We start from the raw sequence: 27,608 nt of genomic DNA, 5'->3' as shown, positions 1-27,608 counted from the left end.
TAGGCTTTTATTCACATTTAAACATTCATCAACGCACACATCAGTTGTGGTAAACCAACAGAAGCTCAAGCATGTTCGCTTGACGTGCAAGAACCAATGAGGTTCATTCTCATGTGTCAAGAAAGTTTGGCTGAGCTTCTGTTTGTTCATTGATCAATGTTTATATGTAAAAAAAAATCCTAAATTTTACAATCTGTTTATGAACTTTTTGAATCATCAAAGTGGTAGTTGTGTAGCTGTCAATGAAGGGATAGAAAGCTCTCAGATTTCATCAAAAATATCTTCATTTGTGTTCCGAAGCTGAACAAAAGTCTTCCAGGTTTGGAACAACATGAGGGTGAGTAATTAACGACAGAATTTTTATTTCTGGGTGAACTAACCCTTTCATTTCTTTCAAAATAACTACTGACCCCAAACTTTTGAATGGTAGCGTATGTATATCTCCATCAAAGTCCCATGGTATTACCATCTGATCACTGTGCCATGGTACCACCACAGTATTTTTCTGCAACAGTCTCAAACACAAGCACAATGGATGTGGACTTACTTTGCCAAGGAGTTCTCCAAGAATGACGTCCTCGTGATTGAGAATCCATTTCTTATCCTGAGCAAACAAACAACAATAGCAAATTATCTTTCTGACACATGTTCATTAATGAACTAATGACTCGTGCAGAGACAAACAGAAGAGAGATGCTGAGCGTCCTGTGGGTCAGTCACTGTGCAACTCCTCTGATGAATGATAATGATGCAATTATCACCTCATTCTCCAAAAGCACTCGCCTAGACAGAGACATACTGGGATATCTTTTGAAGATCTCCAAAAACCTATTTTTCTTGTGAAACCTCTACTTTTACAACTTTCTTTGACACTATTGTGATAACAGCAATACACAGAGATATGTACACAATCCATTTATCTATGCAAAATACAAACTCAAGGTAATCACACAAAGTAAATAAACCAAAATATTCCTTAAAAGTGCCCCTATTATGCTATTTTCAAGGTTCCTAATTTTGTTTTGGAGGTTTCATGGTTAAAAACACTTTAGTTTTCTCATAATATACATTGCACATCATATAATTTCTCAAAGAGTCTGAAAACGGTTCGTTCGGAGATCCAGTCTCTCTAAACCCCTCCTTTTCGAGAGCCTACTCTGCTCTGATTGGTCAGACGGCCCAGTTGTGATTGGGCAACCGCGATTGGTCTTACAGCGCAAGTCGGAAACAAAATATCTATGAGCATTTCTGAATTTCAGCTCCGGATGCTGCTTCGGTGCTTGATACACAGTTAAACGAATGATGCCGTCGTTTTTTTATTATCAATTCCAGCAGGATTCCGTCCTCATCCTTTTGAAATGCATTCAAAGTGGATTCGCAGCGCTGAAAACATCGTTGTCTTGTCATGTCGACATCATGAACCAAACACTTGCAGGCTTCAGCTACAACTGATTGATGGTCAAAGTAGACATCGTTCACGGGCAGCCAATGAAAGCTATAGGCTGGAATTATGCAAATATATTACATTGTTACACAAGTATGTAACAGTAAGCGAGACTGGAATTGCTGGCGACCCGTTTCAACAGTTCAGAATCAATTCTTTCTTTTAGTATACAAAACTTCATTTGTCGTGCACTTTGATCTTTAAAACTTTGCAGACCTTTTACATTTACAAACAGCTATATTGCACACTGCATGAAAGGTAATATTTAAAGAAGCATAATAAGAGCACTTTAAAAGACACAAAAACACATTTACTGTACATATCTTGTCTATGATTTTCTGTCAGTTTGTTTAATTCAAATTTTAGAGTTGACCTAAACTGCTTTTACTGATCACAAACTAATAGAGGATTCAAAGAGGTTTAAAGACAATTAAAAAAGAAAATGCCCTTTCTAAAACCTCAACACATTAACAGCAGTGGCAATGAGAAAAGACATTTACCTCAACATTGATAATAGCATCAATTAAAGGGCCATTACTCTAAACGTCATGAGGATGAGTGACCTGCAGTATTGAAATTAGCCAGGAAAATAATGCACTTCACTCAACATGCTTATCCAAAACGATGCAATGAAACAAGCAGCAGTTTCTGCATCAAAACTGGAATATCTGGGTTAATCGGGACAATTTTGGTCCCAATTCTCCCCTCCTGACAATCGTAGGTAAAGTCACAATTATCTTGATGGTTCTACAGATTATCTTATCAGATTTTCCTGTGGTGGGATATGTGTTACGAGTGATTGAATCAACTCGGAAGAACGTCGGAGCCACACCATTCTCAACATGTTAAATATTTACAATCAGAATTCCTGTTGTGTGGCCAAACAGAAAGCAAGCTGACGAAAGACCTGTCTCCACAACTGCACCCTAACCCTTTTCTTTTTCCCCTCCACAAATTTTCTGTAAAAAGCAGTCCACACACTAATATTGCCATTTCTTCTAGCCCGTTGTCCGCCATGTTTGTTTACACTAATGTCGCATTTGACCGCGAGAGATTTTGCGAGATTTCATGTGTTCACAGTCAGGACTCTGCTTGTTTGTGGATGGAACCTGTTAAGTGTGTGGTGTGCTGTCTTGGTCACATCACGGCACTCCACACACTAGAGGAACCAAAAAATGATTTGTTATTTTTATCATCATGTTTATGGTCTCTCACATTTTGAAAATTAGATAAGATTTTAAAAATCTTTTAGTGTGGGCCAGGCTTGAGTTCAGCTGTAATGCTGTAATTTCTGTAATAACAGCCCAGTTTTCACTCATTTGCACTTTTTTGGAACAATAAAGTCAAATAATAATAATAATAACATGATCAACAACATTATTATTATCTAATATTAAAATGTTATAGAATTTTTTTAGAATTTCCAGAATGTTCCTCTCTCAAAATCTGATAAATTGAAACTGTGTCAGGCTATTACATTTGTATAATAACTTAGTATGGTTAGAAATACTTGGAATTATGCAAATGTGTGGAAAAATAATTGCATAAAGCAAGCCAAACTCAGAGAACCTCAAGATATGTTGAGTTTGTGAGGACATATTTCAGTCCACTCTGGCCCAACTAAAAACACCACATTATGAGCCTCATGTTTGTTTGGAGTATATGAAGTAGGTACACTCATGATTAAATCTTTGGGGCTAGTAAATATTATTTTAATGTTAATGAAAGAAGTCTTTTATGCTCATCAAGACTTCATCAGTTTCACATGATCCTTCAGAAATCATTCTTATGTGCTGATGTGGTGCTCAACAATTTTTTTTATTATTGTCAAATTTGAAAACAATAGACTGTCCAACAGAGCAGCATATACAGTATTTGAAATATAGCTCACTTTTAACATTATAAATGTATTTATTTCCCTTTTAATTGAACGTTTAATGCTAAATAAAAATACTAATATCTTTTAATAAAAAACTCTTACTGGCCCCAAACTTTTAAACAGTAGTGTACATGCTTCATATGTAATTAAATTACAGTTTAATAATCACACATGACCATATTACAATTTCAATTTTGCCAATTAAATGTGCAGTTCTACACAGTCTGAACATATCCCAGCATTCACAGGGGTGTGAGAGTGTTTCTTGCATGCTGCAGCAGAAACATCACCAGTATTATGATTTCAGTCAACATGTTCGGATGGAGAGCTTTACCCCGTCATCAAAAACCCATCAGAGGAACAGCATGGCAGGTAATCATCCGACCTGACTGATACACACACACACACACACACACACACTTCCCAGGGGGAATCCAGCCAGTGTGGACCACTATCAAGAAAGGAGTCTAAAGCGAAATTTTCGAAACCACTACAGTCTTTTTTCATAGCCAAAGAGAAATCAAAGCACAGGACTTTACATCAGCAGGACAGGTTGATTTGAGAACTGCACTGCACGACATCAATTTGATATCAAATGTAGTTGCACACGTTAGGGGAAATGAGCAATGTACCCTCTGAATTTCTGTAATAAGGAACTTTATGGCTTCATATTGGAAATACAGTGATAGCCTCAGAAGTGGCACAGCAAATGACTACTGAGATCAGAACAGCTTGTTAAAATGAAAAGAGACACAATGTTTCACCTTTATGACGGGGTTCAAGAGCACGACCCCGGATTTCTTGGTGATGACTTGTTTAGTCGTATAATGATGCTCTATGAGCTGTGGGATGGTGGGGAAGCCAGTGCCTTCAAATCTGTACTGATTCTGCAGACAAAAAGAGGCAAATGAAATCAGACAGTTGAGTAAACTCAAAATAAAATAATTACTTGGTGTATTTTAAAACAAAACCAAATATAATATATATTTTTTTATGATTACTTCTTCACTTATTTAATCCGACACAAATTCTTTGAATGAGACAACGTTTTTGATAATGTACTCACATCAGCAAACTGAATGATGAAATGTCTGCGCTGTCCGTCTGAAAACACAGACAGCACATATTCTCCAGGTTTGCCGTGGCTCTCGCGCACCAGGAAGTCTCCCTGCTGCTTCAGCAGCTCCTGGGCCTCTGTCCTGGGAATGGCACCGTGATACCACTCCTGCTCGCTCAGCGGTTTCTCACTAGTGGGTATCACATCGAAAAACTGAAGAGGGACAAAACCCAGGAGGTCAAGCAGAGAATATGACAGGTCAGGATAGAAATGAGGAAGTGTTGATGGAAAAAGCAGCAGACTCGGTTCTGAAACTTACTGATGAAGAGCCCAGTACAGATTTGGGCGAGCGGATGATTCCAGCGATGGAGTGTCTGAGGGTGTCAAACTTTGATACCTTGTCTTTGCTTTTATCCTGAAATAAAATGTACGTGTCCATGACTAAGTTGTAATGAAACGGTAAATCAAATACTTGTGCAAGTCTAGCAGAAAAAGTATTAAAACGTTTTTTGGACATGGTACAGTGATAAAACTATCTCTTTATAGACCATTACTCACATTCCGTAATAATAAAACATTGTACCATGTTATCCCCACAGATTCTTACTGTAATATGGTACAGCCAAAGCACTGTTTTGTAAGACAAAAATCATACACTTAGTGTTCAAGTATATTTGGATGGATATATTTGAATACAAAAGTAAAAGAATTTAACAGACACATTTTTAGAAAAAGAAAAGAAATCTCATTTACAATCCATGCAGTAAAAGTTTTCATTTTTAAAAGTCTTAATAAATCATACTGTGCAGCAATAATAAAAAAAGCAGTAATAAAACTGAGGACACACTGCCCTCTTCAGACAGCTTCAACACCAGCAGCATGTCAAATCAAACTATACCTTCATATTACACAACAAAATGCACATATATCTTGAAATAAAATCACAGCACGCAAATAATGTTGTGCTGGGCTGCGGCTGGGAACAATCGGTTAAAGAAGTCAAAATTATTGTTAGTAATAGAAATTGAATTTGAATGTAATAGATATTCTCTGATCTGATTCATGTGTTAAATCAGGGTTTCTGCTGGTAGATTTAAAACATTTAAAGACCAAGTGAAGAAAATGTCAGGAATAAAGTGAAGGGAACACAACATGTCAATATGTAATGTAAATGTCCAGGGGAGAAACACAATGAGTTAGCAACACTAAAAAATACATATACTGCAAAATAGTTTTTCTTGATGTTCTCAGTACTTTTATATTGTTTCATCCTGGTACTAGATGTTCTGCAATATAATAATACTATAATATTATTACTGCAATCAGATCCTACCCTCCAGCATTACAAAAAGTCTTGTTTTCTATGAAACAAGTTTCTGATTAAAACAAGAACAAATATCTGCCAACGGGGTCAGAAAACTCCTCTTAATTCAATGGGAAAACTAGTTTTCTTTCCTCATTGACAGATATTTGTTTTTGTTTCAAGTGTAAACTCACTTAATTTTGTTCAATTTCTCAGAAAAACAGACTTCATATCTTCATTTTGCATCTCAGGTAAATGTAGATAGTTGTATTGGAACATTTAGATATTTGAATTGGAAAACAAGACAAAAATACAGATGAAGATATACATTCTTTGCCGTGCATGCAACATTTAATGCCATGGCTTTAGGAATTTAAGACTTTCTACTCTGATTTAAGACCTTTTTTAGGCCTTAATTTGTGGAAGGGCGAATTAAAGTCCCCCTGTGATGAAAATCTTTTTTTTTTAATGTTGTTTATATGTCTATGTGGTGTTTTTAATATGCTTTCAGACAAACCACGTAAAAATTCATAACTCAACACCATAGCTGAGTATTTTCTCCTTAAAAGTCCAGTGAAACAAAGACAGTATCAAAAATGTGGTTTGAAATCGCTATTGTTTCTTACGTCACAAACTACCTTGTAACCAACGTGCCAGCGGGCTTTAGCATATCATTAACTACTCTCTGAAGCAGGGGAGTCTCAAGAGAAGCCATACCGGTATATTTTTCTGTTGATATGAAAAATTGTGTACATTTAGCAATATAGTGTATGAATTGTGTATATGATGTATATTATGATGTCATGATGAACTGTATGTCTTTCTATGATGTTCAAAGCGTTTCTAATTCTACGGATACTGATTTTTAAAAGGCAGACTGAGATGGCGAACGGGAACATGGTTTGTGTAACATTAGCAACACATTATTAAAGATTAAAGATAACATTAGCTGTTTGATAACGTAGTCAAGCAAAAGGCTAATCATATGAATTACCGTTATGTGTCCGACGTTGTAAAGAGCGATACCATTGTGCAGCGTTTACCACAGTAACTTGAGTAAAAGTTGACCGAGTGGCTCTCTGAGCTGGTGTGAGCGGGTTGACGGCGGGGCTAATTTGCATATTCATTGATCCGTGTATACTAAATGAAGCAAGTGTGTAGTAGAGTTACATTCAAGCTATTTTAAGGCATAAAAAATTTTTTCACAGGAAAAAAACCATTAAAATATGTCATTTTGGTGATCAAAGAGGAGTTTTAAGGGATAAAATGATTGACTATGAGGGACTATTACTTTTCAAGACCTGCATAAACCCTGTAAATGATGGCAGTAATTATGATTTAACATACATTTCATAGAATATTATTCCCTTGTATGACTGGCAATTATTAACAGTCTTAAGTGTTACATTATTTTTAATTATTTGATTTTAAATGTAACATTTATTTCATGTTTATTTGCCTAGACTACTGACTATACACACGTTTCATTTGAAAAGTGTAAATTAAAAGTATAGTATATTTATAATTATTTTTTAAATATATAGTAATTAGAGCAAAGAATATATATTATAGAGATTACAAAAATCACTGAGATTTTTACCAACTGTGTGTGTGTGTGTGTGATATTTATTTCCTCATTGTTTTGTTCATATGACCAGGAAAAAAACAGTTGTAAAAAAAACAGTTGTTACTCTGTCATTTACCACTGGGACTTTTCCCCAACAATTTTTGCCAAGGCCAATTTTGTCCTGAGAACTTCTTCTATGAAAGTCTGAAGCATAAAGGTTCCCTCCAGACCAGGAAGTCATTATTTATAACTAGTAATGACCCCTTCAACTTTTAGGTTTATACTTTGCAAAGCCACTGTGCAAGCAGCTTTAACCTCGACCATTCTGCAACTGAAATGAATTTACCGTCACAAAAAACTCGTCTTCCATTGGGGGGATGTGGCTCATACGAGTTTGGACACAAGTCAAAAATCCACCAGAAATAGTACATTATCTGGGCACCTCTTGCATACTATTTTAATGTGCTCTAATATGAGAGGCACAAATTCTAATCTCTGTACTCTTTAATAAGGAGATAGTGTGCGAATTTGGACGCAGCTCCAAGCAATGCCTTACCATTGAGTTGACGGAGCGGGCGTCCTCTTCGTAATTGACGACAGGCGGTGGTTCTTTGCCCTCGTTCTCCTGCATCTTCTGCTCCAGTAGTTCTCTCTGTGCCGTGAGTTTGGCCTCCGAGCAGCGCAGCAGCTGGACCGTCTGCCTCAACTCCTCCAGAGACTGCTTCTGACAGAGTAACAACACCACACTGAAAAGAGAGAGAGAGAGAGATCACAGTGTTCAATCCACAATGAATGCATCTTTTTAATCTCTTTTTAAGGATTTTTTCTGGATGTTATGTCAGAGGCAGACGCACTGTCAAGTTCATTTCTGTAATCAATTTTACTACAAAACGTCCAAAATGTTATCAAAATGCAACCACTGAAACTACAAAACATAGCAAAGACATCTTTAATCCTATAAAGCTTACTATATGCAAATTTAAAAGGCCTCTAAATTATTAACATAATCAAAACTTTGCTGAATAACCTGTTGCATACAATCTTCTACATGCCTTCTGTCATCTGACAGATATTTTCGTAGTTTTTAGCAAGTAAAAGGCCTTTTAGTATAATTCTAAAAATGAACAATACATAATGGACCGATATCCATTTATATTTTTATTTTTTAGAAAACTCAAAAATATGAGTATCAAATATGATACATCAAGCTTTTAAAGAACATGTATTTGTACTCAATCATCATTGGATTTCATTGCATTCTCTTTGATTTCTTTTCAAATGATCAGAATTTCATCAAAAACTGCACCAAATTGCATATTTTTGTTCAGTTTGGGCCTCTCAATAAAATGAAGGTGTTTTTTTCCTCTTCAAGTGTGAGTTCCATATTTTTACTATATGAGCCATAAAAGCCTGACGTATCAAATATGACAGCCAAAAAGCAACCCTTTTAGATTTTTTTTTTTCTATTTTGCCCAAAGGTTCAATAAACTGTTCCACTTTTTAAAAAAACACATCTTTTCTGACTATTTCTTCATATCAGGCTATACAGGGTAAATAAATTAATGTAACTAATTAGCAAAGTCATTTATTAAATTTGACAAGTCCCGTTTCACATGCAGACTAAAAACTTGATTGTCATGAACAATGACACAATTAAATTGTACATAAGATTTTACGTTAACATATGTTATGATTAAATATAAATATAAATGACTGCAGACATCATGCCAATTCAGCCAGCTGAACTCAATGCTGAAGTAGTTCAGGTGTAGAGCTGAGCAGCAGTGCGTCTCATTTCAGTTTGCAGAGGTGATTATATCAGCATCTCTTGTACTGGATTACCCAGCAGACCTTAAAGAATGTGCTGAAGCTGGACAAATCCTCATCCATCCAGTTCACTGAGCTCCATCAGTCCGAGCCCTTTCATCTTCACAGAGGTGCTGAGGTCAACACAGAGCGCTCTGCTCAGCCTAATGAATCTCTATGGAAACACTTGAGTTCTCCACACTTCACTACTGCATCCATTGTTATAGCTGACATGAAGAGAATGACCATGAATGGACATTCATTCAAATAATGGATTCAGTGAAAAAAAGAAAAAAACTGCTGCTTCATACTGTATAACTCCTGAATTAAAAAGTCACAACTAGTGTAAACTAACATGGAATATGATTTCAGTTTCTGAATTTCTATCTCGATTTTTTAGCATTGCTTTTTAAATATAATTATCTTGTGGCCTCCTTGGAAGTTTGCCTGGTTGAGAACCACAGGTCTAAGAGACGACATCCCGAGCTCATATCATTTTTGTGGTAGTTAAGTACTTAATTTTTCTTACTCAGATTTCTTCTCATAGGTTTTGGTAGATTCCTCTATTTTGTTCTCCAGGTCCAGCATGAGTTCCTCTTTGCTGCGCAGACTTTGCTGGGTCACGAGCAGCTCCTCTGAGGTTGACTTCAGCCTGAGATCAGTCAAACACACACCTTTACCATTTTGACTGCCGTATCATGTCTACCACTTATGACTGGTAGCATAAAAAAATAGCTGTTGGTACAGAACATAGAGACTGTGGAAATAGCTAAAACTCATCAATGTTCAACTAACGCTACCAAGCAATTATGCAAATTTTTATTAATATGTGATCTATCTTACGTGACTGAGAATTTAGCAACTCACATGGCTTGTAAACTTTCTGCCGTCAAATTATTCCACAGGATCTCATTTGCTTGAAGATTCTCTGTTTCGTCTAACAGCGTTGCATCAAATTCTACATTTGGTTCTTTGTCTTCTGGTGATCTGTTGAAATAGAAATTGAGGTGATGTCAGAGTTATTGGACACATTTCTGACAAAAAAAAAAAGATCTGAAAATATATAGTCTATTTATTTACAATATTATTAATTAAAAAATACAAAGTACATATTAAATGTTTAGTTGTTTTTAACAGTTTTAATAAAATTATTGATAGCTCTTGACAATAATTATCATAGCTCATAAACAAACAAACTAACAATGAGTAATATATTTGTTACAGTATTTGTTAATGTAGTTTTATTAATGTATTAATAAATTATTATTAAAAAAATGATTAATGTAACTAATGTAGTTAACTAATGTTAACAAATGGAACCTTATTGCAAAGTGTTAACAAATTATTCACTCTTTTAAAACATTGTAATCAATTTGATTTTTTTCCCACAAGTGCCTTACTTATAAACTTCGATGAAGTTGTCATACTCTGACAGTGGATCGATTTGGTCGATGGAAGTGTGTATTTCTTTGTGGACCTTCACTATTTCATCTGTTAACAGGCTGGTGATTTCACTGTACTCCTCCAGAATCCCCTTACTAGAACATTAAAAAAATAAACAGTAAAAATTAAAATCATTGTTTGAACATTTATGAATGTGCCATTTCATTAAGTTGTTGAGCATATTAAAGCCATACTTAAATTCATACCTGAACAGAATTTCTTTCTTCTGCTAAACACAAAATAAGATATTTTGAAGAATGTCGGTAACCAAACTTGATGGACCCCATTGACTTCCACTGTATTAATTTCCATTCTATGGAAGTCATTAGGGCCCATCAAAACTGTTCGGTAACCCGTATTCTTCAAAATATCTTCTTTTGTGTTCAGCAGAAGAAAGAAATTCATACAGGTTTGAAACAACTTGAGGACAAGTAAATGATGAAATGATCTCTAATCCCTTTAAGGTTAGAGATTTGAACAAATCTATTACATTTTTGATTAGGTCAACTAAAATCCTCTATTTATCATTTTTAAAATGAACTAACAGTTACACTAGTCAGTGGTTCTGAACATAAAACTTTTTCCCTGGCTTGTTTGACCCACACTGAATGGTCATGTATAAATCAGTGGTGCTTTCTAAATCAATCCCAGAAGGCTCTTGCAATTGTTTCCTTCATGTGGATTAACTTCCACATCAGATTACTGCAAACTCTGTGATTAAAAAACAGCTTAGGAAAGGAAAAAACCCAAAGAGACTTCTGTTCTCTGCTAATCCTCTGACAGCTATGAGATATTGGATTGAGGCTACAGCATGCAGTAATGGTTCTGGTGGAGCTGAACTGGTTGCGCAAGGTCTATAACAAAAGATTTAAATACACGTGGCAGTCCAAGCATTCACAACAACCAGACACAGTACAGTGGGAGGACTGCACTACCCTCCACAGTTGAGCGGGAAGAGATCTTCTCATTTCAATGCTGAAAATGTAATTTCTACATATGAAGCAAAAACACATCAAACACAGCAAATCATTTATAATGTTACCAATAATCTCCATTTAAAAAATGCTGTTCTTTTAATCTTTCAATTCATCAAATAATCCTGAAATAAGCGCATCAGTTTCCACAAATCAAGCATCAGAACGGTTTTTAACATTGATAATAATAAGAAATCTTTCTTGAGCTCTAAATCAGCATATTAGAATGATTTATGAAGGATCATGTGACTCTGAAGACTGGAGTATTAAGTAGTAATTCAGCTTTGTAGTCACAGGAATAAATTACATTTTAAAATATAATAAAATAGAAAACAATATTACCGTTTTTACTGTATTCTGATCAAATAAACTAAGCAGAAGAGACTTTCAAAAAGATTAAAAAGTAGGGGTGTAACAATATATCACAATACAAAAATATGCATCAATATGTATCGTGGATAATGACATAATGTATTGTGAATAATTCACCCAAAATGCAAGTTTACAGAGTTTTAGTGTCAGAACTACATTAAACTACTATATATAGCCTAATGTTGAATATAATGTATAATAATGCAGTGGGGGGATATTTGTGGGTCCTGATAATGCCAAATGTCATTAATTTAAATATATCTAGCCAGTGACACCCCTATTAAAAAGTCTTACCGACTCCAAACTTTTTAATTGTGTTGTAAATTATATATATTTTTTAACTGTGTATCTTCAAATACACACTGCCATATTAACAACTGTTAAGTAATTATACTGTTTCACAAACCTTAACTAGACACAATTTTCTTCAGTTCTAGATGGAAATGACTAAAATCTAAGTTTCTTCCTTCACCTAGAAAAGTAGTTCTACCTCAAAAGGACCATTTAGACAAACTCACAGTTCAGAGACAATATAAGGTGCTTTGGAGTTGTACTTTTGAATCCTCTGGTATTTATAGGCTTACATTTTAAGAAGCATTATTAGGGGCCAAGCACCAAAGGTGTGAAGGCACTTATTGTAATCATTAGTAGTGTTCTTCTGTCCCTCTATGGCAGCCCATAGAATCATAGTAAAAGTTGTGAAATTTGGCACACAGATAGAGGACAGTTTAAACATTAACCACAGCGATTTTGGAGTCTTATAACTCAATCCCTCTAGCGCCACCAACTGTCCAAATTTGCACACGTTTACGCTAATAACTTTTGTACCGTCATGGCTAGAAACAAAATTCCTTTTTCCTCTGATTCCTTGACTCAAGATGAACAAAATGAAAAATGTCCCCGCCATTTTGAATTCTAATTCTAATTTTTTCTAACTCCTCCTAGACCATTGCTCAGATTTTCACAAAAATCTACCAGATCTTCAGACCATGCCAACAAAAAAAAAACATGGGGAAAAAACAAAGTTCTCAGAATAACTTGCAAATAAATTCTACAAAGATCACGCAAAAGTGGATGTGAGGCTATATCTCTGAAATGCTTAACTGTAGTCAGACCAAACTTGAGCTGAATCCAAAATCATCCCCTTAAACCCTCAACTCAAAAATGTCCACTATGGTTTCTGACACCACGTCCACGACAAATGAAGTCTGAACACCACAAGTCTGAAACCATAGTGGGCGTTATTGAGTACACTCATAGGGGGCGAGTTCGGAATCAGCCTTGGTGTGTGTTATGACAACCATGACTTGAGGATACCCGCACATTTTGGCACAGAGCCACCTAGTCATTAGGAGATATGAAAAATTGCTATTTTTGCTTACAACTTCTGAATAATCTGGCCAAAAATCACAAGACTGGTCCCTTTAGATTCGGAGCGGCATACCAAGTTGAAAGATACCCAATTTTCCCATGTCGGCTATTTTGAATTTTGTTGTGAAAAGTTATATTTTATGAACTCATTGGCATATCGTTTCAAAACTCACTATTTGTCTTCGACACAATGCCCTGGAGGTACTCAAAAGGTTTCAGGGCAGTGTCATCTTGTGGTCAAAAAAATTATAATGAAATTTATTATGAAATTAAAAAAACACTAATAGCTTTTGATTAGTTTAGCCTATTGTCATGAGACTGGTCTTGATGGATCATACCAAAAAATGGATCATACCAAAAAAAAATTAATACCAATTCCAAAAACATTATGTTTTTGTTTTTTTTATCTACTTTTTCTAATTGTTCCTAGACTGTTGATCCAATTTTCAACAAATTCGACTATGCTGGCAAAAGGTTATGGATTTCATATCAATAGGCAAAACCATTTTCATTTACCACCAACAAATTTGATGGCATGAAGCCAAACTGCATCTGAGGCTGTATCTCTGCAAGGTTTTGGCATATTGATACCAAACTTGGTGTGTATCATTTCCACCCATCACTGAACACACCGGATCAATTTGGTGTCGGCACCACCTTTTGGTCAAACGTAATAAGCAATAAATGGAGCAATTACAATTATTGTTTTTGAAAACTGATGGTCAGGCTAAAATGATTGTCTGTGTGGTAATCAACATGTGGCATGTACTGTAGACATATACATTTATGCATTTAGCGGATGCTCTTATCCAAATCGACTTGCATTGCATTGAGGGGATATATTTTATCAGTTTGTTCATCCTCTGGGAATTGAACCCATGACCTGGTCCTTGTAATTGCCAGCACCATGCTCTACTGTTTGACCTACAGGAATAATAAGAGGATGAAATAAACCAGACGTGTAATCTGGTCCACTCACAGTGCATTGATCATCTCCTCCTGCATCTTCTGCAGGGAGTCCAGCAGCAGAGGCAATGCAGTCTCATGGTGGTGCTCCTGATGTAGCTGCGCGCTTTTCACTGCCAGCACATACTGGTTGTGCAGGTTATGCAACTTCATGGTGGCTTTGTCATAGCGTTCACGGGCTTTCTCTGTCTCTTTGCCTGCAGGGGAGATGAAAGCAATTGTGGCGGTGAGATGAAAGTCAAAGGAGAACTCCTCTGAAGGCTAATGTTGTGTTGTGTAAGCCTTTGAAAACTGCAGATTTGTTATATGAGCAGTTGTAAGTAGTGGTCAACCGGTACTGGTATTTACTGTTTGTTTATTGTTTATACTAAGATCCATTTTTTTTTTTTAACTCTTCACATTGTTCTTCTATCCAAAATTCATTTTTTTAAATGCATTTTTTTCTAGTTATGTCAAACCACTTTAACCACTGCAAGGTCAATCTTTGTTGTCAAGCTCTAAAAGTATGTTGGGTAGACATTATTTTTGGAAAAAAAAACTGTAATCACAAATGACTACTACAGTCTAGTAAATTAATTGTTGTAAAAATGTAAATCCTGAATAACATTCAGATATTGAATCTTCTGTAATTTATTCAAAATAATTAAATAATTACAAATATTTTTTATTATTTTCATTTATTGCCAGTCATAGTTTCCATAAATAAAGTTTAAAAATTACAATTTCAGCAGAAGTACCAGATATATATTGGGTAATCATTAAATATTGACCAGAAGAAAGTCTTTGGACCGACATGAAGGCGAGTAACTGGAGACCAAAATTAGACAGACAAACCTACATTGCACATCACAGAAATAGATCTCCGTACATCAGACAAACCTGATCAATTACTCCAGATTCAGTAAGGGAGTTATTGGAGAATAACTGAGTAAATAATAATAATAATAATAATACATTTTATTTATAGGCGCCTTTCTGAGCACTCAAGGTCACCTCACAAAAATAATAAAACAGTACAGCAATAAATCAATACAATTTAACAACTATAGGTACAGTGCATAAAATCAAGGTACATAACAACTAGAACGAGATTAAGAAAGCAAGATCACGTGGGATATGCCAGTTTAAAAAGATATGTTTTCAGGTGAGATTTAAAAATAGAAAGTGAGTCAATGTTACGGATGTCTGGTGGAAGGGTGTTCCAGAGACAAGGGGCAGAACGACTGAAGGCTCTGAACCCCATGGTGGTCAAACGAGCCGGAGGTACAGTGAGATGTATAGAAGAAGAAGACCTAAGAGTACGGGTGGGAGTGTTAATATGAAGAAGGTCGGTGAGGTACAAAAGAGCGAGGTTATGAATAGCCTTAAAGGTCAAAAGCAAAACCTTGAAATCAATGTGGTATTTAACTGGGAGCCAGTGAAGCTGCTGAAGGACAGGAGTAATATGATTAATAGAAGGTATTCTAGTGATGATTCGTGCAGCAGAGTTCTGAACCAGTTGCAGTTTATGTATGGATTTGAGAGGGAGACCAACGAGAAGAGAATTACAATAATCAATACGGGATGTAACCAGTGTGTGAACGAGAATGGCTGTACTAGTGGGTGAGAGAGACGGTCGGAGGCGATTAATGTTACGTAAATGGAAGTATGCAGACCGAGTGACATTATTAATGTGAGCTTGAAATGAAAGTGTGCTATCTAGGATCACACCCAGACTCTTGACCTGAGGGGAGGGGGAAACTGTGGAGTTGTCGATGGTAAGAGAAAAACTGTCGGATTTAGTCAATGTGGATTTGGTGCCAATGAGGAGAACCTCGGTTTTGTCACTATTAAGTTTGAGGAAGTTGCAAGAGAACCAGGATTTGATTTCCGCTAGGCAGTCAGAAAGGGACGTGGGTGGGAGAGATGCGGTAGGTTTGGTAGACAAGTAGAGCTGGGTGTCATCCGCATAGCAGTGGAAATGAATGTTAAATTTACGAAAGATATGGCCAAGTGGAAGCAGATAAATGATGAACAGAAAGGGCCCAAGGACAGAGCCCTGGGGAACACCGGTAGTGACAGGGGATAGCTCTGATTTGAAATGTTTGAACTGAATAAACTGAGTGCGGCCAGAGAGATATGATTTAAGATTTTCGGGTAATCGAGTCTGAGGGACTTGAACACTTGTATATTGTATTCAAATGGGTATGAATTCCACAAGCATGTGTAGACCTTTTGATTACCCGATGGGACACTGTTACGTTATGTGTATTTTTCCTTGAGTCTTTATAGTATCTGTGTATGCTTTTTGATGTTTTCTTTGAGTTTTAGATCATCACTGATTTCCTAACAGTGCTGCCGCCGCCTGATGATCAGCTTTTAAAAACTTCTCTTCCGTTTGACAGAGGGAACTGTTGCGGCTTCGTGTCGGCTGCAATGGCTCAGACTTCCTGCCGGCAGCTGGTAATGTAGGAGAGACCTGCTCTTTAGTTTGGAACTTATTTATTCTATGTTTTTGATGAGCGTAGTTAGTAAAGCTTTATTGTAGTTCATTTTCTTCTCTTTATGTTAGGTTAATTACGTTAGATTGGGTTTTGTTTGTTATTTTGGGCCTTGGGTCTCTCTGACGAGAATAACACTCGATTGATTTATTTCTCTATTCATTTTTGTTAATGAATTCTACTTTATTGTTATATCATTTTCGTTTGGGCCATGGGTCCTTCTAACGAATCCTAACCGATTTATTTTTATGTACTTTTGTGATTCACAATAAATTTATATTATAATTTACTATATTCGCCTTCTTTGGTATTCGCCATTCGGTTCTTTTGATCTGACGGCCTTGCTGGAAGCCTGTCGTACCTTTTTCTTTAATTTATTGCGTCTTACCCCTAGCGGACGTAATAGACACACTTGCAACATAAAAGTGTAAAGTTGAAATTAATGTTTTTTACAGAGCTTTATTTACACATTTTAATTTTCAGTACTTTGAAATAAACTTCTAAATGTCTTTTCAGTAGTCCATATGGAACAGATGATACAATTTAGTAATTGCGGTGCTTCTAAAAAGCAGATGCAAATGTTTTGCAAAATATAACTTACACTAGAAAGTTTTTCTTGATATTTTGCAATTTTGGGCCACGCGAGTTCTAGGTCGTGATGAATGATGGGATATGCTCAAATACTGCTCCAATATGGATTTAGTGTGCGTTAAAGGGGTCATGACATGGATTTTTTGAATTATTTTAATAGGTTCCTTGAGGATCACTTGTAATGTTAATAAAGTGTATATTTATATGTGTGTGTGTTTGTGTGTGTGAGTGCAAAATTTTAAACCCTCATTCTGACCCTCTTTTGAAAACATTATGCATGTAAAACCATCATTTACAGACAAAGCATTATGAAATTTGCTGTCAGATCCAATAAGGTTGCCAGCTTAAAAACTAAAGCATTTTTGAAAAATCTCCATAACACTGTGCCTTGATTATAAAGCAATCTGCAGTCAAATGCTCCAAACAAACATATAATTACTCAGACTTAATCTTGGGCTTCATTAAAAGTAAACCATTCACTTGTTTCTGATGCTGGGATTAATTAAAACAGGTTCATAAGAGTCATAATTATGGTGTGAGTTAGGGCTGTCGCGATAACCGCAATATCGCAGTACCGCGCTACTGACAAGCCAACCGCAGAGGAATTCAAGTAACCGCAGCAACCGCGATATTCGCTTGTTTTCTTTTTTCATAAGGCCCTTCTTGTTTTGAACTTCGTGCATGTGTATTGAATGTTAAATAAGTTAATAATGATAATAAGACGTGGTGATCATGGTTTTATCATGGTGATTTGTACAGAGGCTTCGTGGATTTGCACGTAAGCCTAAACAGACAATGAATGAGAGAGATCGACTGAGCGCGTGCGATTACCTGCGTCTGTCTTTGAGGTCAAGTCATATTCGTGAAAAGGTTGCCGTGTACAAGGAAAGTTAAATATTTGTCCTGTCATCCTTTTAACGTTTAAAATAAAGGGTATTTACCATGAATGGCATCAGCGACAGCGCTGGTCAGCATCCACAGCGCGAGGAACTCGCGGTAGCGGGAAACAAAACTCAGTGAGTCATGCATTGAATCAATGCCATTTGTCTCTATTAAGTGAAGCTTCAGCGTTACCTATGCAACGCATTGCTGGTCAGCTGAGCCTTGAAAAGTGGAGCTCAAAGTTAAAAATAATTAACCTTGTTTCATTACTATATTTTAATGAATCAATCAGCGTTTTTGAACGTGTTGTTGAATGAATGGTTTATGACTCACTCAAAGACAGTCCGTTGCCGTAACAACTGCGCTCTGAGTGACAGGCTTTCAATGCGCAGATACGCTGTTTAGTTTCGGTTTATTGGTTACTGAAAATGTACTCGTTTTTGTGCATGCTGACCACATTGTAACACTTATTTATATAGCAACAAATAAATCAAAATAAATCAAAATAAATTAATAAATGCGGTAAAACCGCATATCGCGCTATTGAGCCACTCATAAATACCGCAAGGGAAAATCCTTCACCGCGACAGCCCTAGTGTGAGTTGGACATAATCGGTTTATTATTTGAGAGAACAGAGAATAAACAAACACCTTACCTTTTACAATGGCCTCCTTATATTTGTCTCTTGCTAAAACAGCATCCTTAGTTAACTGCCTGTAGGTGCATTTCAACTTATCAAGATCACATTTGGTTACCTGTGGGGGACAGAAGCCAGGTCAAAAGTGATCCATCAAACTGATGCTCCCTGAAACGGCAGTGGTGATCTATACAAAGGCTCACCTTGTTCATTTCAGACTCGATCTGCTGGTGGAGGCTTTGGTAACTCTTCTTCACCTGCTGCTTGTCTTTGATCATCATGGTGAGGCGGTGGAGAGGCCCCGAGTTGAGCTCCTCAGCGTGACACTTCATAATCTTGCTCAACTGCTCTGTCTGCTGCACCATGTGAGTCCATGACTGATAACAACAACCACATGATGATGCAAAGCGATAGAATAAGAAAGTGTGTATGTGTGGGTGAATCAATGTGAGAAACAAACAAAGAGATAAAGAGATTGAGATGACAAGACAAAAAACACAGAGAGAATTTTGCAGGTACTGAGCATGTAAAAATCACAAGCATCAGCTACCCATAATGCAGCGGAGAGGACCAGAAGGCTGTTACCTTGGAGACACTGCTGACATAGTTGATCTGAGTAGAGTTGTCATGCTTGTCCACCTGCTGGCTGATGTTGAGCAGGAGCGATGCATATTCCTTGTCGCTCTTCACCCGTAAGGTCATGAAGCGCTTCACCGTCTCCAGCAGCTTCAGCTCCCAGTCCTGCAGCTTCATCAGACCCTCGTGGGAGTTGCGCAGGTCCTGGCCAAACCCCATCTTACTCGCAAGGCACGCTGTCTTCTCTCTCTCACTCAATGAGGTGTGCCGCTCAGGTCTGCATTGTCACTGCTGCTGCTGAGAGAGGGTATTGGTAGAAATAATGACTGGTTAGTAGAAGGGCATGAACACATGTGCCAAGCTGTACTCTTTGTATTCATGCTTGTTTCAAATGGTTTTGATAAACTTTCATACCATTTTTAATAAAAGTTTAAATGTAATGATGCTAAAACGTAATGTGACAAGCAGGGCGGGGCCGAGAGCCGCGGGAATGGAGCGAGGACGGTGGCGCAATTGCTAAAGAGCGTCACCTGCGCGCCAACCCGGTCTCGAGTCTCATGGAAGGAGGTACGGAAGGAGGTCCGGAAGGATAAAAGGAGGAGTGACAACAGTGCAAGATGAGAGAAGACCAGGCCTGGCCTTTACATTGTGTTTTGTTTATGTTTGTGCGGCAGTCGTCTAGTGAGGGGCTGCCGCTTTACTTTCTTTTTGCTGTTGGTTTATTTTGTGATTAAAGTTGTGTTGAACGTTTAACAAATTCCCCCTCCTTCTTCCCTGAACCTTTAACATTGTTACAGAGGCTTGTAACCATCAAGCAAAAAGTAATAGCATATTTTTCTTAAATGATGAATACATGTGCATCAAAAACAGTTTAAAATGTATTTTTCAAAGTGAAAGTTTTTATACATGATGAATGATTGATTAATTCATAAATATCATTACAATTTTGGAGAGTCACACCACATTATATTTTACAGCCTTAATTAACCTTGTGTTGTCATAAAAAGGTCAAATTATCTGATATTTTAAGTTAACCCTGCAGTGATCCTCTCTATTATCCTTTCCTGTTTTCATTCTGCATGTTAGTCACACCACATGACTTTGATATGGCAAACATTTTGTGCCAAAATAAATACATTATAATAAATAAATACAAATGATAATGCCAAACTTCTTAAATAAATATAATTATAATATTTATATAATAAATATAATTATTATAGTAAATAAATAAATTGGTAACGCAATAATGCTTTTTCAAATAAATAAATAAAGCAAGCCAAACAACTTTTCTTCTCTTTTCAAAAGAGGCTTTTATCCATAATGATATTAGGACAGTTGTTTCACCATATTTACATGATATATTATATATCTGGGTCAATTACATGACTCTCACATTTGTTCAGATGTATTAGTTTATTCATAAATAGGCCTACTTTAAAATGCTATTCATGTTTTTTTCTAATTGTCGGGGTAAACAACTGTTACTCTAGTGAGACTGGAATTACTGACGAAAGTTCAGAAGCGGTTCTTTCTTTTGGGAGACAATAACTTTATTTGTCGTGCACTTTGATCTTTAAAACTTTGCAGACATTTTACATTCACAAACAGCTTTATAACACACTGAATTAGAGGTAATATCCGAAAAACACAATAGGGGCACTTTACAGGGGAAATTCACCACTGATAAAATAGGCTTTCAATGAAACGTGCCTGCCAACGCAGTAGAAAGGCAGAAAAAAGTTGAAATCTTGCTATCTGACTAAAGAAAAAAGGCTGTTGTCTTCCTTTTGCCAAATAGGTAGAAAAACAACACCCATAATGCACCTGGCATGTTGCTGTCCAAGGCCACTCCCAGTCTGCTCCTACTGATAGATTTAAAATATACCGCCTTCAAATACTGCCTTTCTTGTCTAGGAAATACTCCTTACCAAGCTGTTAGTCACAATGGTGTCAACTTGTATTGTTCCCGGGTACACGAATTTAAAGAGTAAACGTTTATCGGGAGAGAGTTACTTTTGGTTTCCAGTGAAGGATCCAGTTCGTTGTAGGCAGTGGCTAAAGGAAGAATCGTAAATGGGAGAACACTATGACTAACTCTACTGTGACTAATCATCTTTCATTCACTAAATCTTTGCATGCCAATAAAGAGACATTACAAGCAAGTTCAATATCTTATTATCGAGAGAAGGTGAGACTGATTTCTGGCAGATAAAATGGTAACGCTTTACAATAATCTTTCGTAATTTGTGAAATATAACCGAGAACCGAGTGTAACAGATTATCGAAAAAATAAAAAAATTGTGACTTGGTTTTATGCATCGGTTGTTCACTGGATTATGAGATATGGGCGTTGCACTAAAAAGTAGAGGCAGATGAACGCGAGCTTGTAGGGGCGGGGTTTAAATGGACTAAATGATTGGAGAAGACCATGTGTCACCAGAGAGAAGTCTGACGGTTTCACTGGAAGGTCCAGTTATAGGCAGTGGCTAGAGGCTGCAAAGAATCATAAAAATGGAGAGAATGCAGAGAAAATTCTGAAGAACCTCCACGTTTGTAGTTGCCATTTCAAACTGGATGACTACAAACACAATGTTTTATACCAAACCGAGATGAAGAAACCTTAAAGTTAATTAGGAAGAAGAGGAATGGAGAGCACCTTCTGCCCAACCCCCCAAAGCAAAATGCCATTGCGTGCCAGTAAGAAGGGTGTTGCCATAGTATTTTTACCAAAATGCTGTTTAAAGAGTAGACAAAGAAAGTGCAATACAATTTTCTGCGATAAACCTACTCATAAAATAACAGCTTCTTAATAACCCTCTGTCGATCAGACTGTCTCTGGGCAGGAATACATAAAATGTGGAAATACAACCTGTAGTTTTCACAAAAGCCCTAGAGCTAACAAAACACGCTTGGCTTTCGTGGAAACTACAGATTGCCCTTCCACAGTGCGTCGGAAGTTTGTCAGTCTAGGTAACACATAGAAAGAGTATACATTGTTAATTTACATGTACTACCGACATTATAACTACCAATACTACAAAGTAGGTTCAAATTTGGCGAACTTACACTTTGCTTAATGGGAAGTTTTACTCTATAGAAGCAACCAAATAAACACAAGATGTAGGCTAAGAGGATATTTCTGTTAAACATATAAACCACAAGAGATTTTTTTGTTTTTTTAAAAGAAATTACTATTTTAGACAGCTTTTTACCAAACAATAGTAGTTATCCAGTGAGAAAAACAGATTTGCCTGGAAAAAAATATAGGCTATGCAGAAGACCTAGACGACTGACGTGTCACACTCAGGACGTGTTCCTCCAAGAATCACACCAAATACATGATCTGTTTACACCTCAAAGTCCAGTCTTAAATAACCACGTAACAAAAAGCATCACAAAGAATTCTTACCTTGTTATCAACACGTCTCCATTTCGCTAAATAACCTCACCCAACCAGTGCGTGCAAGAGAAACCGAGGAATGTGGCTTAAACCAGTGAACATTCATTCCGGGTTTCATAATGCAGGTTAATTGAAAGAGAATGTAGTTTATCAATTGCAAATCAAGCGAAAACAGACTTCCTGTATGACAACCGTTAAACCCACATGAGTGGCCCGTCAAGAAAACAGCCAGATCTACTAAAAGTCAATGACTGTTGAAACGAAAGTATAGGCAGTAACACAACACCACATTTTACACCTCTCAGGTCCCTTCTTAGCAACTAAAATAAGTATGAGAACAACTTCAGCTATTTGTGCCTTGAGGCTAGCGTGACAACATGCCACAATTAATGACACTGAGACATAACATTACTGAACTGTGTGTTACAATTAAATCAAAATGCTTCTAATATCAAAAATGGAGACCGTGTTGGACTGGTTTACCGTCGGGGACTAAAGCAGAAGGTTGTTTAATTACTCAGATTAGTAATGCAGTTTAATTCTTCACAAAGCCCTTAATAACCTCCTTATCTAAGAGTACAAACCTTCTGCTCCCCTTCTTCCACCAAAGTGAATAGCCTAACACTGGGTCACATTTAGCTTATAGAACCACCGATTCACTAAGAAGCTTACAGGAAGGCAGTTTCTTTTGAGGATGTTTGCCACTAAAAGTGATGAAGACAATTGAGTTGTATTGAAAGACTTACGGAAATCATAAAACTGTTTTTATTAAATGAGGCATACTCTTTGTCATGAGATATCTTCGTTTGCGAAGGTTAAAAGTAGTGTTCTGGCAATATACTTTTAAAATGGCACTATTGCCATCATAAAAAGTGAGCAAGTTAAACTTGATTGGGATATTTTTATTCTGCTTAACTACCAAAGTTCACAGTAAATGTACAGTTTGTTTAAATAGTCAACCAGTAAGCCACAAGAAGAGACCAAAGCAGACAATGTTAATTGAATGTGACTTCCTGTGAAGTGTGGTTTCCTGTGAAGATTACTATTCTCATAAACACTGCTAAAATGACAACTTTAGACAACGGCTATATTATGTACTTGGCAAGTTCATGTACAAATTAGGGTGGTCAAAAATAATGAGTTCGTTTCTGCAATTAATATTTTCTCTTTAACATAAAAAAATATTTAACGCAATTAATGCAGCATCCATTTTTTCCCCCTTCTTTAAGTAGCTATGCTAATGTATACCAAATAGGTAGGAAAACTTATAATGCCCTGGGAATGTTGCCGTCCTAGGCCTCTTCCACCTGGCTGTCTGCTATGGATACTCTTGAACAGAGTCAAATACTACCATGCTTTAGAAATACTTCTTAGCAAACTTTTAGTTAATATTATAGACGTATATTGTTCCCGGGTGCAAGAATTCAAAGAGTAAACGTTTAGCGGGAGAGAGGATCCAGCGCGTTTGTAGGCAGTGGCTAAAAGCTACAAAGAAACGTAAATATGGAGGACGGCGCGACTGAAAATCTGACAAAAACCTTTGTGTTTGTAGTCAACATTTCAAATTGGATGACTACGAACACAGTGTTCTAGGTTAAATGGAGGGGGAAAACTGAAAAAACTGCCGTTCCGTCTCCTCCCGAAGCAAAACGCCATAGCGTGCAGGTTTGAAAGCTGTTGCCGTAGTGTTCCATCTTTAACATAATGCTGTTTAAAAAGTGAACATCGTACGATACTGTTTTCAGTGATAAACCTACCTTTACAATAACTCTATAAGACATTTTGGTCAGAACTAGTGGTCGACCAATATAGATCGCCCAGTATTTGGCATTTTTTAATTATCGGTGTTACTATTAGTTTACTGTCTTTGTTTAGGCTAACAGTTCAGAAAAAGGTTGAATAAAGAAAGCAAATGGTAAATGAAAAGTATTATAGCACACATGCATTCTATTATTAATAATAGAAAGGCCACCGCTATAATACTTTCTCATAATCATCCATGTGAATTGGATTCGGACAGGAGATTTCTGCTGTGACTGGACAAACATGAGCAACAATCTTTAAGTTCTTGATTTTATACTATAGTTGGCCACTGTCATATTCACTGTGTAGGCTACCTGTTCTTTATTTGAGAAAATATGATTCCCAGTGGACAGACTTACAAGATTTACTTCCTGTTTGTCCATGCTTTTTACAATTTCTTTATTTGAGAAAAACCCTATAGTACTACAGAATCAAGAAGATGCTCCTTAAAGTATAAATCTTTTATTTCACAGGTTTCAAGTTTTCTTCATATTGATTCATTCACAAATGATGTATTTCTAATTTAGTAACTATTATTTAAAATAAATATAAATGACCCTGCAGCATGTGCTATTTACTATCTTTAAAATAAAAAATAAAAAAATAAACATAAATAGTGTAATATTATATATAACAGCTTTATATCCCTGCTCTCTAATATATCGTCATTGGTAATCAAAAAATGTAAAGTATATTGGTTGACCATTGTGCGTTGCGCCTATACACGCAATGTGAAATATTTAACAATGTGAAACCTGCAGAGGTAGAAGGAGGGGGTTCGACCAAGCAATCGAACCAAGTCTGAAACCAGCTTAATAAAACCAATAATGAAATCAATACCAAAAAACACAGCAATTCCAATTTCAATGACAGCTCAAAAGCAAAAGCCAGGTCCATCTGTGAAAACACATCATAGAGCTGTAAAATAACCACTGTTCTGTATAATCCTCTCTCACCCATAACACAATTAGGCTGGTTAATGCACATCAGTGGGAGTTTAGCTCAACAAGGATTTGCTGTGTGCAACAGAACAGCTCTGTGGGGGCACAACTGCTTGAATAGCACTTCTGAGCAAACTAGCCGAGGAATGTGATGCGAGTCCTTTATTTGAGCGTCTGAAGAACAGGACACCAAACATAACATGTAAACAAAGTCAGCTTCTTCTCGTGACCGCGATTGCTTTATGTTAACAATAACATAATGGCGATCAAAGACACATACAAGTGTGTACTTCAGTTGCAATTCAGGTTAAATGTGCTCTGGATGTTTCTTACCACATGTTTTAATAATTGCTGCCATCTCATCCCAGTGGTTGTGACAGTTCTCCCACAGGAAATGAGTAGCATGTTGCTCAAAATCCAAAACACTGTTCAAATCCAAAACATTAGCATAGACTCCCAGTTGTCAATGGCAGAAATGAACTAAAACATAGTGAGAATAAGCAAAAGGACTGGGAGTTCATTTTCATTCTAGGCATATAGCGGCCACAAAATATATTTGCACACTTGGTTTGTGTCATACATAACTGGATGAATTGCATTATACTGCATGTATTGTACTATAACAAATATCAAACCAAGTGGAATTTATTTTAAATAAAGCCAGCACAAGCACACTTTTTTGTTGGACTTTAAATTATGAATGATGGACATGAACGTTTGACAACCAGAAGATGGTTGAATAATATTTGTATTTATATATGTATATACACAAAACACTGAATACAAAATTGTTCAACATCAAGTTGTAACGTTCATGCCCATCATTCAGCACTACTATACATCAGATCTGATGCCATAACTGTACCATGGTGCAACTACAGTAATGTTTAGTAAGGGTAATTCAAATAGTTTATGATAATTAAATAAAAGAGGAAATTCAAAGGATTTTTCCCAATCATTGTTCAATGGGATGACCAATTTCCTTATGCACAAAGCCCTTCTCAGCATTCCTCCACAATGCACATGTGACACAATCTGACAGAATAACATTACATACTAATAATATGCGCTTGTTTGAACTGGTCAATGTGAATAAACCGCAGTTTATCTGGTCCCTTATCGTACCGCTGTTGTCAAAAGTTTAAGAAGAGTGACGGGCGACTCTTTCTTTGATTTCAGATATAACACAAATTCACACATCCATAACCACCACAAATAACATTTACTGACAGTTGACAAACTGCAGAACACATTTTATAGGCTTACTGAACATGTTCATTGGCTTTCCTGTGCTGGTGGGACGTTAGCCGCTGCTAGCGCTGCACTGCTAATGCTGCCTGGCCTTTTCCTTTGGAAAAACAGCAAAGGAATTGAATACAAACGCGCATAACCGAGACTCGCGGCACACTAAACGCCATTTACGTGAGAAAAAAATTGCGTATGAGATAGAATAGTTCATTGGCTTACTGTAATGGTGTATTGTGGTATTTGTCCTTGTTTCCTGATTCCTCGGTATTCCTCTTTTCTTTGACTGGGGTTGGAGGAGTTGAGTTGGGATTCGGGAGGGGTTTCCGCTCACTCCAGTGCTACCACAGGCTTATGACGTTTACCGCACGACCCTCCGAGCCCTGCAACAATGCGTGTGTGTGGTCAAGAATGAGTATTACTGCATTTACTATATATATTTCAAAGTAGAAGACAGACAGGTGGTCATTTTGGTCATTGACACGAGGGGTGTGGAGGAGTAACTCCAAAAGGCTGCTGCAGAACGGCTCTTGTCGAGATACACAACTGCTGAAGTGATTGAATATCCTAGTTTTATACACTTTCGAAACACTTAACTTTAAGAGAGAACCAGTCACTCCCTCATACTCAGTGTGTTGAGATTAAATGGATGCTCAGCAGATGTCTGTCTGTCTGGGACACCAAATATCCGTAGTCTGTTTTCAGAGTAATTATAAAAATGTCCATTGGATGGCGCTATTTCGCCCAGATGAACACATTCGTGGACTTGACTTTTTACCCTTACGAAAATTAACCATGGTTTTACTACAAGTAGTATCATGGTTATTGTGCTTAAACTAGTAGCCACAAATTAACAATGGTATTTGT

The 27,608-nt window shown here is 36.8% G+C and overlaps 1 protein-coding gene across 3 annotated transcripts in view; it reads right to left on the bottom strand.

Annotated features, from left to right (window-relative positions):
* Nucleotides 1-27,443, bottom strand: part of fer (fer (fps/fes related) tyrosine kinase) — a 39,192-nt gene extending 11,749 nt beyond the window's left edge. Inside the window, exons 1-14 of one of the 3 annotated variants that reach the window (XM_079870742.1) lie at nt 27,334-27,443; nt 26,964-27,124; nt 19,359-19,643; nt 18,977-19,150; nt 18,792-18,891; nt 14,196-14,379; nt 10,457-10,594; nt 9,924-10,043; nt 9,586-9,708; nt 7,807-7,996; nt 4,700-4,795; nt 4,390-4,593; nt 4,088-4,210; nt 548-604 (exon numbers count right to left, since the gene is read on the bottom strand). In XM_079870742.1, the coding sequence (XP_079726868.1) occupies nt 548-604; nt 4,088-4,210; nt 4,390-4,593; nt 4,700-4,795; nt 7,807-7,996; nt 9,586-9,708; nt 9,924-10,043; nt 10,457-10,594; nt 14,196-14,379; nt 18,792-18,891; nt 18,977-19,150; nt 19,359-19,568 (1,719 nt within the window). In that variant the 5' untranslated portion in view covers nt 19,569-19,643; nt 26,964-27,124; nt 27,334-27,443. Of the gene's footprint in view, nt 1-547; nt 605-4,087; nt 4,211-4,389; nt 4,594-4,699; nt 4,796-7,806; nt 7,997-9,585; nt 9,709-9,923; nt 10,044-10,456; nt 10,595-14,195; nt 14,380-18,791; nt 18,892-18,976; nt 19,151-19,358; nt 19,647-22,761; nt 22,794-26,762; nt 26,845-26,963; nt 27,125-27,333 lie in introns of those variants that run through there. The other 2 variants (XM_079870741.1, XM_079870743.1) reach the window with 2 other exon arrangements.
* Nucleotides 27,444-27,608: the final 165 nt, after the last annotated feature.

This window comes from Squalius cephalus (genome assembly GCF_949319135.1).
Source record: "Squalius cephalus genome assembly, chromosome: 5".
NCBI lineage: Eukaryota > Metazoa > Chordata > Actinopteri > Cypriniformes > Leuciscidae > Squalius > Squalius cephalus.
Note: the sequence above shows the minus strand (reverse complement) of the source record. Positions and strands in the feature narration are given on the sequence as shown.